This window comes from Hippoglossus stenolepis, chromosome 1 (assembly GCF_022539355.2).
Source record: "Hippoglossus stenolepis isolate QCI-W04-F060 chromosome 1, HSTE1.2, whole genome shotgun sequence".
In the NCBI taxonomy this organism is placed as follows: Eukaryota; Metazoa; Chordata; class Actinopteri; order Pleuronectiformes; family Pleuronectidae; genus Hippoglossus; species Hippoglossus stenolepis.
The window spans coordinates 11,116,602-11,129,730 of NC_061483.1; the positions used below are offsets into that span (position 1 = coordinate 11,116,602).

The 13,129-nt window shown below is 40.7% G+C and overlaps 1 protein-coding gene across 2 annotated transcripts in view; it reads right to left on the reverse strand.

Moving 5' to 3' along the window:
• Positions 1-13,129, reverse strand: part of LOC118113514 (ephrin type-A receptor 6) — a 44,612-nt gene that overhangs the window by 11,571 nt on the left and 19,912 nt on the right. For both annotated transcript variants that reach the window (XM_035163306.2, XM_035163300.2), the window contains exons 7-8: positions 6,522-6,677; positions 5,350-5,700 (exon numbers count right to left, since the gene is read on the reverse strand). In XM_035163306.2, coding sequence (XP_035019197.2) covers positions 5,350-5,700; positions 6,522-6,677 — 507 coding nt within the window. The remainder of the gene's footprint in view (positions 1-5,349; positions 5,701-6,521; positions 6,678-13,129) is intronic.

Here is a 13,129-nt window from a genome sequence, read left to right on the forward strand (position 1 = left end):
CAGCAGACACATCAACAAACACATGCAGGATTCACTGACAGAGCACTGCAGCGCAAAGGTGCCCAGGCAAGTCAACAACAAACTCCAGGGAGTTGTTTTGCAAATGTCATCTGAGTCATATCTGAATAACTGCAGGTTTGAGTGTAATGATGACCAGCGCGGTGTCGGCTGCACTCATTATTAAAACCTGTTCTTTTCTTCTTACAGGTGAACGAAATGACAGGTGAGTTTGCTGTGGATATGTTGATGATACTCCCCTGTAATCCTGATTATTGTCATAGTCGGTAAATACAGCATTTATTTTTACTCCATCAATCGATTCATGTTTTGCCTGGAAAATGTCATGAAATTGGTCGAACATGCCAGTCACAGTTTCCTAAAGTTCAAGTTGACATAATCATAATAATTGAGCAACCGTAAAAAACCTTTCTCTAGAAACCAAAAGAACAAGCTGGAACTCAATAACAACTCAGTAGAGTGCATACAGTACCTCCACCTACAGTCCCCTTAAATCCAATCAACATGCACCAAATTGCTCATAGATGTCTCTCCCCTAAAGGTTTTCATTGAGCTCCCAATCACAAAACACCATATCTCCCAATGTTAAAGAAAGTAATAAAGATATCCTGGATCCATCCCCTGATTCCCTGACTCATACTGCTTCCTTCCACAAAGTTCCGTGGAAATATGTCCAATGGTTTCTGCGTAGTCCTGCTAAGAAATACACCAACCAACAAACAGACAAAACCTCCTTGGTGGATGTATTTAAAATATATTTCAGCTGTAGTGCACAGTTTCTAACACACAGTGAAACATCTGTATCCAGGCAAAAGACTTTGAGAAGACCTGAGGCGAACATGGACTAATCTGCAGGAGCAGCTCCGACATGCATAATGCATGTTCAGACCAGCAGAGATGTCCAGAGTCTAAACTCCAGTCACGTTTGGTCACCAGTGATGTATCAACAGAGACTTGAACCCTTATACCATGAGTACATGTGTTAAATTTCAAACCATAAAAGCACGAAATCCACAAAATCAAGCACTGGAAATGTAAACTACTGAGAAAATGTGTGACTGCATGCGCTTTCCATTCGACTGAATCTGTTTATAACATATATAAACAACAACAGCTCCCATAAATGTCTTGTTCAAACTAGGAATGGCGATATTTTGCAGTTGGCATCAGTTGCTTCCAGGCAGATAAATATGTATAACCCACTTACAGGGTAAGAATCACATTACAGGAGGTGATTTTCCATCTGCACAATGCAGTGTAATGTTGTGTATCTGTCACCGTGTCACTGTGCTTCCATCTTTGTGAGGATCGTCACTTTTTGCAAAAAGGGGGAAACTCCCCAAAAATCTCTCATGCAAGACGCCATCCCAGCCTGAGGATAAATCAATCCACTCGCTGTAGATGAGCGGTTCAAAGGGAACAATCACTGTCATTACAGTTCAATCACATTTCAAACAGCTAAAGAGAATCTATAAGGTCTCATTGGTTTATTGGAAACATGTAAAAATAGGTTAACCCTCAACTATACGAGCTCAAACATGTACAGAAAGGACAGAGGGGGAAGAAGGAGAGAGAGAGAGAGAGAGAGAGGGAGAGCTGTAAAGAAATCCCAGGAGGTTGCATCTCCCCGGCATCTGAGCATATAAATAGAAGTCGGCCGTATTCCCAGAGCAGGGAAGATGAAAACAGAGGAGAATCCACGGGAGGGAAGGGGAAAAGAGCAAAGTAAAAAAAATCTCCTGAATCAGGACACCGCAAAACACTGGGAAGTGTTCACACGTGGATTTAACATGTGAGAACTTTGTATGATCTTGATTGATGTAATCATGAGGTCGACAAAGTAGCAAATGGAATCTTTTCAAAGCAGAAAAAAAGGTGCTATAAGCATAAAATGGACTCAAAGGTCACAAGGGAGTTTATCTACATATGAAAGTCCAAAGAAATGCGATAGGTGTACCCCACCTCTCGCCCAATGTCCCTCCCCACCCGTGATCCTCAAAGTATAGGCGGCATAGAAAATAGATGGATCGATAAATAATGATTATTGCAACTCAGAACATATTCACTCCTTCCTGCAAAGGGATGGAGCCCTAACTCTCACTCTGGTAGTAGTTTGTGTTGGTATCAATCGAAAAGAAGAAAAACAAACAAGGCAAACAAGCCTAACTAATTGAATGCCCTGCAATGGATCTGCTTAAACAGTCTCACGCAATGCTCTGAGTACAAATCAGGGATGAGTTGGCAAAAGAAAAAAAGCTACACGACCAGAACTGGAAGGAGGCGTTGACAGCACAAGGCCACCAGTTCCTCTCGAGGAGGAAGAAAAGATGCAAGAAGAAAAGCAGTAAACTCATGAACAGCCACCACTCGACAAGCAGCACCAGCAGACTCTGTCAAATCAGGAGGTGAAGGATGGTTATATGTTGATCCAACCTGTAATGAAGTTTAAAGATATGATCACACTGTGCTACACATGTATGTATATGGATGTAATGTGACTGTTTGGACCATTGAGCAAACATAAGTCCCATATTACCAGTTAACAGTCAGAGAACAATATAGAAATATCACTTAGAATTTGAAGTAAGTAATTATTAATTACGGGTAATTTTTTAAGTATTTAGCTGAATTTAAAAATGAGAAAACTGGAGTAGTTTAACTAGCTTTAACCTTGAACAAAAACACATGTAAACTCTTTGAGTCTGATCTTTAGTCCAAACAGTCAAGCAGAAAAAAACATTGGTCCTGTTTTGTTTTGTTTTTTCAAACCTTGCAATAAGCTTCACTTTTAACAGACAGTCTTATTTTTTGCGATCGCCTCTGTGCAGCAGCCTCACACAAATTTGCATTGATTTCTCTGTGCCGCTCTCAGACTACTGCAGTGCACTTTGTGGGAGGAATCTTCAGTCAGAGACGCTCTGCTGAGCAATAACTACAGTGTATTTTGAGCCGAGTGCAGCTCACTGTTCATAAACACACAGATCAGCCTGCTCACTCGGCTTTGCCTTGCTGCCTCCGAGAGCCGGTAGGACAACAGCACCGGAAAAAATCAGAGAAACCCGCATTCCTGTTTTCCAAAGTGAGCCCGAGTGTGGACAAAGAGGCATTCGAAATGATCAAAGGCGTTTTTCTGAGAATCCGTGACAAAGCGGATATTGCTCGGCTCTTGCAGCGACAAAACTCCACGATAAATCCACTAAACCATACTGTCAAAGGCAGTGAGCATTCTGCTTGATGACAAATCATACATCTTACTTTACTGAGCATCATAACTTATCAAAGTTAGACAAGCACACAGGCAAATGGGGAAGAGAAATTATTAGTAAGTCTGATTAATAGGCTTGGAATAATTAAAAGCATAATGAGGCATTAATACGCAATTTACAAACAGATAACATGGCAACAGAAAAATTAATCCTCTCACTGCTTCTGACTGGAAAAAAAATCGAGTTAATTGCAAATTCTGCTTTTGATTGGTTATCATTCCATCACTGACATCATATCACAGTCAATTACATGAATCACCTCGGAGCCTGTCAATCCCACGTCTGTCCCAACAGAAGTTCAGCAGTAAAACAAACCTTTCAACTCAGCGATTCGTCGACCTCATATGAACGTGTGGTGAGTATTGAAGAGCTTATATAACATCTTGCATGTCATCTACCATAGAGTGTTGGGAAGAGTTCAAATGATTTTATTTTGTATTAAGAAGTTTCCTGCTGGATTTTCCACTATGTGCATAAATAGATCAAATACAGGGCAGACAGCACCAAGGGGAGAGCTGGGAAATGACTAACGGAGCATATGCGCGGCTTTAAGTACATGGATGAGGCAAATGTGCATGTAACTGTCGTATGTGCAGGAATTGGTTTGACTGTTTGTTTGCAGTCGGTGCACACACTCCGTGCGTCTACTGAGGAAAAGGCAGTTTGACAAGTTAATCCAGTCTAAACATCCACAGGGAAACATCCCCACAGGCAGCTTCTCCTCCTCCGCTGAGATTATTTAGCATTTCAACTTCCTGTCATCAGTCTGGCTGCCTTCACCAGAGAGAGAGAGAGAGAGTTAGGTATGAGGCGACACATATGATGTGACATTTGGTTTCCGTGGCATGACGACAGCCTATCAACATGTTTTATTTATAGAAATAAGACTTTAATTCAATGATGCAGGGTCTAGTAGGAGAGAATGAGCCACAAGAGATGACCTATTAAAACTGAGCGTAAACACAACTAAAGTAAATCCCTGCAGAGATCCAAGGCAGAAAGGTTGGTGAGGAATGGAAGAAAATGGAAATATTCATGATTTACATTTTAAAGACTGAGAAAATAATAAACCTATTGGGGGCATATGCACAGTCAGGAAACTTGACACATGTGAAAGGACATTTGTATTCCCAGTCTGTCCACTCCTGGCTTGCTCCCCACTTTGTCCCACACTTGATCCACAAGGAAGACTTTGTAATTCAGACCAGGCATCTTTCAGTTACTTTGTTGTTTACTGCATTCGTCTCATTCATCTCCATCAAATATTTTTCTGATTTATTTTTCCTGCTGAGCCAGAATACAAATGATAATCTCTGACAATCTTCATGATAATGCAATTATGGCGGCCTATTATTGCACACAAAGATGATTTAGCACCGATATACCCGCAATTCCCTGTTTTATATCTGAGCCGCTGATGAGTGATGAGCATCAGTCATGTTCTCATCAGAAATTCATCTCACCACTGACTTGCAGCTCATGCTGAAAGGGAAGAAAATGTGCACATACATCCTGCCATAATTTATTAATCCACCCTCTTTCCTCCCTTCATCTCCACCTTCTCCATCAATTATTCCATCAATATTCTTGCCATCAATATTCAGTGACTGAACTTAAGATCTCTTATTTTCCCTAATTCAAGCCCAAGACAATGGTGTCTTGAGGACTTCTGGCTGTGGTTGACCTCAGGTCAGCTCAGCTCGGCTAATTAAGATCTGGTTCGGGTCACAGTGGCTTTGTCAGCTATCCAGAGGTCAGAAATGTGCTTCACCTACTGACACATTAAGTTGGATGAGGAGAAAATGACAGTAGTGACAGTAGTGGAGGGTGCTCAAGGAAGAGAAAACAAAAATCTAGCTGCTACAAGCTGAAATGCAAACACAGTATTCCTGATGTATGACCCAGGTAATACAGTACAACATATGTAAATACATGCAGAATGTAACCTTTACTATGATTTTAGAGCTAAATATATTGTTGTGGAGCCCGACCGATAAGGATTTTTCAGGGGTTGCCAGTGATTCCCAAGTTTGAAAAATGAAATGTGAAAAAGTCTGCAACTCACCGGCTTGATGCGTGTTGACGGTAATATTCGCCAGTGAGCGCGCGGCCACACCCAGCCCGGCTACACCGTTCATGGCCTCTACGTGGAAAGTGTAGTTGGTGTGCATCGCAAAATCCAGTATCGCCACAGAGGTGCCGGTCAGACCATGCGGCCGTGGGATGAAGCGCAGTTCGGCCTCGCACGGCTCACACTGAGTCATGCCACTGTCGCCGTCACTTCCGTCACAGCGCTGGCACAAGATGTTGTAAGTGATGTCCTTCCTGCCGCCTGTATCACCGGGAGGCATCCACTGCAAGAAGAGCGCCGTGTCATTGATCAATGAGACCAGGTTCCTGGGAGCTGACGGAGGCCCTGAAGAGAAAGAGAGAGTGTTTAGAGGGGAGGAAGAATTAAAAACTCACTGATTACCACTTAACTTTGTAAGGCAGAGTTTCTCTTTAAAGCAGATCAAATATAATATGAGGTGTTATTGTCTGTTTGAATAAAAGAAACGACGTGGACCTTTTGGCAGAGCTGTCATCAAAAGATTATGATATGAACGTCAGTTGTTTTGTCGGCTTTCTTAATTCTGCAAAACTCCTAATTCGTTACTGCCAAAGTATGAAAGTATCAGCATCAAACTTAAACGTTTCCATGCAAAAACTATCTCAGAACACACCACTCGTCTGACCTCAGAGAGGAAGAAGCGACAGTGGGCACACGATCACCACAATCTGGCCCTCGAGCAGCCAGTGAGCAGAATTTGAATCTGAAGTATGTGTGATAGGTTTGTAGGTGCGTTCGGTGTGTGGGCGGTTGACTTTCAACACATCCTGCGGGAATTCATTCCAACATCTAGTGTCAGTCTCTTGGATAAAACTGTTCAGATTCAGTTTTTCTCAAAGTAGTCAGAGCCGAAGTTGTGAGGGTGTCTTTGTAAATCTGCGTGTAGGAGTGTGGGTGGTGTGAGGTTTCAAAGTGCCTCAAGTGTTACGCTCCAGCGCGCAACTTTCTTTAATTTCATGGATACAGCTCCACACAAGACAGTTTCATATCCACGGAAAAAGGTAGACTATGAGAGATGGTTTATTTCACAGTTGAGCTTGATAACACAGCAACAAATAAAATCATCAAAACAAACACAAAAGACATTTTTTTAATGCAGACGGACGTTTTCTGATTAATCCACTAACTTGTGCAAGGCAGAGTGGAGGGGTCTTTAATGGCCCGGTAGAAGCCTTTATCACAGTGACACATGGTGGCCGCCTGGTCATGGCTGGAGCTGTGCAGAGGACACTTGGAGCATTTAGTGTTCCCGGCGAACGCCTTGAAGGATCCAGGCCTACAAGCTGGAGACAGAGCGAGGCAGCACAGGAGAGAGAGGGGGGGGGCAGTTACACCATGGTAATGTTCTCCATGCGACTGCATTTCCATTCAGCACACATACATTTAATTCACAGCTCCAGCTGCCTCGCTCCTCACCTGTGGTCTGACCCCATTTCCCGAGGTGCCATGAATCACTGTCAAATCCTTATTAGCTCACTAAGCCACATGCTAATGGCCCTGCCCATTGTCCTGTCTAACAAATAGCACACACCTGTAAAGGCACATTTTGGGAATAAAGAATGGCAAACGCAAACATTCAGATGAGTCTTAAAATAAACACATTACTGAATTAGAACAACAAAATCTTGGTACTAATGTGTAGAGGGATGTGCAGGCAGAGTTCCACTGCAGCACAATCATGTTTCTTACATTGCTGGAACAGCTTTAACATTAAGATAGATTTCATGTTGAATAGGCTGAAAAACACATGGTTGCACGTTAACTGACAGCAGTTACTAAACCCTCACTTAATTCATAAGATCACCATCACTTTATCACTTGATACCAGTAAATTGCCATATCATTATGGTATTAGCTTACTATACCAGCATCACTATAACCTCAGGCGCAGTACGTTCAAATGCGTTAATTGAACGTCCTCATCGTTCAAACACAATATTGATTAAGGAGAAGACTACTGGACATCCTGCCTCTGCGTATTTCTCTTCTATTATTTAATGCTGGCTGGTCCGAAAGTCCAAACTGTCCAACAAAATGATTTCACACTGCAAACAAACCAAATCATGGATTTGATCCACACCAAAATCTCTGTTGGTGTATACATTTTGGACAAAAGTTTGATCCAGACCATTGTCTGAACTTTCACGTCAGTTATTTTGGCTCGGACTGAACTGAAAAGCCCAGAGGTCTGGACTGAAGAAGGTAGGTGTGAAAGTGTGCTAATGGCTTCACTCCCACCAGAGCCCTCGCACGATGTTTGTTCCTGGAACCATTTCTCTGCTGAACGCACCCGACTCCCAGTCAGAGAGCTTACGAAGCCACATTAAATAAACACTGTGATAAACACTGGGTTTGGCAGAATTATCCTTTTACCTAATAGACAAATTAGTTCGATTTTAGGATGTAACATGTGAATCTTTGCTGGAATAAAATATCAGTACAGCTTCGACGAAATACTGGAACAAGAATATCTACGATCTGTGTGATATGACTATTTTTTTTTTGAGTGCATGAACAATACACATGTTTAAAGCTTTAACATTTTTCAGGAGTCCAGAGGTTGAATTTAGGTTAAAAGAAATACGATAACAATCTAAAGCCATGGAAAAGACTCTGGAGTCCATTTGTTGGAATCAGCAGGTTTAATAGAGTCCCCACGTTCAGATTCCTTCTAATACAAACACAGAAGAGTTTGCATTGTTTGTAAGGCAGATAAAAAAAGAGCTATTAACATACAAATAATGCATTATAAAATTCAATTATAGGCTGCATTCAGTCGAAAATCTCCTGCTGACGTGAATATTTCTGAGTTTTACTACTTCATTACTTCCTCCATTTTACCTTCGCCATCAATTGAACCAGCTCCTCTTTCCTTATCGCTCCAGTTTTTCTCTTAAATGTTCAGCACCGCCGCAATTTTTCCTTTTCTTCATCTCTATTCCCAAAATTGTTCCTTCTCCCATCTCAGCTCCCACTTTTCTGTCCCGCGCTCTTTCCCTTGAGGCTTATCAGAAGATGGCAAAACCATTACAGATTGCAGCTTTCTCCCCTGACTTACCTCAGCGGAGAAAACTAAAGTACTAATGGTGCAGTTATTTAATATTACGGGGGAATCTCAGGATGGTTTCATTGCATAGTGATTTGCATGAGAATATATGTGCGTGGGTGGGATAATAATTTCAAAATTAGAAAATAAATATCCCCTTTATAAGACAGACAAGAGTCAAGACCTCGCGGTAAAGAGGGATATTATGAATTACGTTATAAAATGAATATATTCAAAAGATTTTATCATAAGGAGCACAAAGATGTAATAGTGAGTAACAGTAATTTAGTTTCTTCCTCATATCATCAGGAAATGAGGATTTTAGAAAAGTATTTTATTTTATTATTGCCTCCATTTAGAAATATTACCACTATAACACTTCTGTTGATGAAAGTCTTTTCATTACACAGTGCTTAGTTCCATACTGTTTCCCATGAATAATGCCCCAACTGCTGCCCTGTATTCAGTACTGCACCCAGGACTCCTTGTAAAGGGCTACTGTTACTGTTATACTGCTGAAATAAAGTAAACATTAAAGTAAATTGCTCCTGGTAGGAAAAGTGTGCATCAATCACAGAGCTTGAAATGATGCTAATAGGCCTCTAATTAAATATATGTGTAGTGTATTGTAAGCAACAGAAACAACAATAATAAATCAGGGAATTACAAAGAGTGAAATTGAATTAATTGACCATTGATGAACTGCCTGTCCTTTCTGTGCTTGATAGAAAAAAATATACTTTGTTCAATTTATGGATTCTCAGCTTTAACTAGCTGCAACTTCCAAGCAGTATCTGTGATAACTGCGATATCGAAGAAATAAAATGCAGATCTCATGCAAATGATGCACGTCTAATAATATTGTGTCAGTAATCCAGAGCCTCTAAAATGATGCACATCTTTGTTTGCTTTGATAGAACAACTATCTGGTTCACACTCCGACATAGTAGAGGTTAGTATGTTCTTGTATTTTGAATGAAATTCATTTGTCCAAAAGAGGCAAAACATAAAATAAATAAAATCAAAGATTCATTTGACTCATAGCTTTGAGTTTATTTTTTTCAAAAATCTGACATGAGAGATTTATAGCTGCATCTAAAAGTTACTTTCATTGAAGATTAATCTGTTGAGGATTATTGTTTTGTCTATGGAATGGAATGTTCTGATAGTCAGAGGTGACAAACAGTTGACAGACATTCAAATTGAAATGATATAAAACAGAGAATAGCAGCAAATCGTCATATCTGAGTGGTGAAATCAGAAACTGAAAGATTTTATATATTTTTGCTTGAGTAAACCAATTCAAAAATTGTCAGTCCACTCCAATTTGTTTTCCATACAGCTATCGAGCACTTTTCTTTTATATTTCCTTAAAGAGGTCAAACATCAGTTACTAGAAAAGACAATGACAACTTTGAATGAGAGATCAGATGCAAGATAGAATGAAAATCAAACCTGCAAGGAGGAAAAAACATACGTGTAACGAACAATCTCCATGGAAAAGTCGAAATACTTGAGTATATGAGACAAAAGATTCACACTGACAGAATGCATCACCACAATCACATTGCCGGTAAGATCCTAATGAGGAACAGTAATTTGTCACTCGACTTCCAATTTTTGAGGAACCTCATCCGCTTAGTTATTACCTTCCTCCTAAACACAGCTCCTGCCAAAGGCAACAAACACACACCTTCATTCCAGTTTCCAGCCACTTCCTGCTCTCTGTTATGAACTGGGAAGATCACCACCAAAAAGCAATTATAATACTCATAGTTTTGAAAACATCCAGACGCGCACACACACACACACACACACACACACACACACACACACACACACACACACACACACAAACATATCTAATGAAATTAAATTTGGTCACTATCAGTTGTTGGGCTTTCTTATTCATGAAAGGAACAATATTGGCACAAAATACATATTCCTACTCAGAGCAGATGCTGTAGACACAGAGATTAAAAAAAGCAATACTACAGACTGTGTTTTACCAGCCTTATCATCCATTATTCTAATAGTTATTTTGTCAATCAATTGATTATGAAATGAAAGAAAATGGTGTCAGTTCTACTTTTTCTACAGCCCAAGGAGACATGGACAGATGTCTTTGATCCTTCCAACAGTCCAAAATCAATTAAGTTTTCAATTAACTATCATCCATATGATAAAGAAATTAACACATCCTCACTATATAGAAGCAGAATGGAGAAATTAATTTATAGTTTTTGCTTGAAAAACAATCAAATGAAAATAATTGCTTATTAATCATCAACTAATTCATTTATTTTTTACATTTAAATAGCTTGTTTGTTATTTTCGATGATACTGGCTTGTTACCAGTTTTGATAGTATGGATGATATGGCATCTGTTATGACTCTTTAGTCACTAATTTAAAATCACTCATTTAGTGGCTGATACAATAAAATGGAAGTCTTTTTTCTGTGAGGAAACCTGCAGTCATTATTTCATTATTTTGGCAAGACAATGAACTGTAAATAAATCATTAGCTTCTAAACTTAAAATGGCAAAAGTGGAAGCAAACAATTTCTGATTTGCCATCGAGCTTCATGAGACACCAGACAAATCTGAACAAGCCCATAATGAAGTCAGTCTCTTGCTCCGTTTTGGTCTCCTCCACCTTCTAAGCAAACTATTCGGCTCTTCAGAAGCTAAATTCTCCACTATGTTTACAGCCAGTAGTTAATTGTGTGCTTTATTTGGTAATCTGCAGTGCAGTTTGCTTTTTGTTGAAAATAGCTGCCCGCCGGCTGAACGCACAAGGTACAAGAGCAGGAAGTGAGTAAAAACTCAAAAGAAAATAATTAGCTGAAAGAGTGAGAGAGTGAAGGAGAGCTGCAGAGCGGGATGATAATTCTCTCCGGGTTCATCACTACAAGCGATCCCTCTTGAATTCTACATAGCAATTAGATTCATATAAATATTGATCACAGAAGCTTGAAAAAGACACTTTTAAAAGCACTTTGCAGAGCTTACACTACGGCCTCAGGTTAAGAGCATGCATCAGATTTGAGTTTCAATAGATAAGCGACAGAAGTTTGGTCAAAGGAAGCACATCACCTGCACATTTGCAGCACTGTAATGACATGTCAACTAAGGACTTGTTTTTGGTATCTGGATTGATTGTGTGGACAGCAAAAACCACAGGAAATTAGATCCAAACCACATTTGTTGGTTTGAAATGTGATTCCAATCACATCTCTGCGTGTGTGTCTAAGTCCAGATGCCCTGGCTGCTCAAATTGGGCTTCAAAATATAATTTGAATCACTCTCAAGGCAACAATGTGGAATCCAGAGTGGCTGTAAAGTTACTCATGCCTTCATGCTTACTACAGCAACCCACGTAGGTGATGGTCTGGACACAAGTCCGATCCGATCACTTGCGAATAACAGTGCAGACAGTCTGTGCTGAAGATCTGATATGAGAGAAGCATTTGATTTTTGCCTCCAGTATGAAAAACAAGGCCGGAGAGATTGGGAGTTGTTTGGGTGAGCTGAGTTGGAAATTGTCTCTTGGCTTACGTTGTCAGAAACAGATGGAGCCAGAGAGTGTGTTTACCCTGGTCTTTCAGCTTTGATGTGCAGATGGGAAGTTCACAGAGAATGAGTGATGCTCTGGTCTGTCTGAGCGGCGTTAAAAGCCAAAGTAAACACAGTCCTTAATGGACAGAAGAGGGACACAGTGACTTGGATACGTATTGACTCCCTCATTTCCAATTCCACTTTACCTGAATCTAAGTTTGCACCTTGCCTGCTTGATCAATCCTGACGACCTCTGGAGACGGCAGAGGTGGTTTCTGGGGACCTGTGACTTGGATCATCATGGGGAAACAGAAAAGGGGAAATGACTGACGTACTTAATCCCGTGACTCTAAAACGATTCCGTTTGTTTGTTTGATCCTCACTATTCATCTGTACAGTAAGAGGAGAAGCCAGGCTGTGTTATTATGAAAGCTATCGGTGGTGTTAGCGGCAGAATTGTCACTTTAAAGGTATTTACTGAAACCAAAATATTTGAATACAGAAGCTTTTCCAGCACTTGAACGTCTGCTGGTGGGTTGTGGCTCTTGTCTGCGCATCAACCGTGATTTGATTGAATAAAAAAAAAAGACGTCTCTATTAGCCTCCCACACAATTCACCTCCTCCTGAATATGATGCTGTGACAAAAGGATGTGGAACAAATAGCATTAGCACTATGATGTCGCCTTATCTAGGTCATGATATAACCAGCCCATCTCTGGCTAATCCTCTTGTGGTTGACACTGAATGAAAGGAATAGCATAATAAAGCGCTCGATTGAGATGTCAAAACAGTCTGGCGGAACGCTATTGGGGTGGAAAGCAGGGTTTGATAAGCGCTGACGCCTTTGTTTAGGCAGCTGGGAGGGAGAGATGTACGTGCAAGCGCAGAGCTCTGCTCATATTTGGGAGCGTTGGGGTTTTCCCTATTCGCTCTCTCTCTCTCCATCTCTTTCTCTCCCTCCATTTCTCGCTCTCTCTCTCTCCCCCTCTTTTGCTCTTCCCCATGCTGCCTCTCAGACAGCTTTGATCACAGCAGCCTTTGAAGCAGTGTTCCAAAATGAAAACGAGGAGAAAGCAGAAGTCACCGCAAGTTCACGGCTAAACTTCCTGCAACTTCTTGCAAAGTGCAC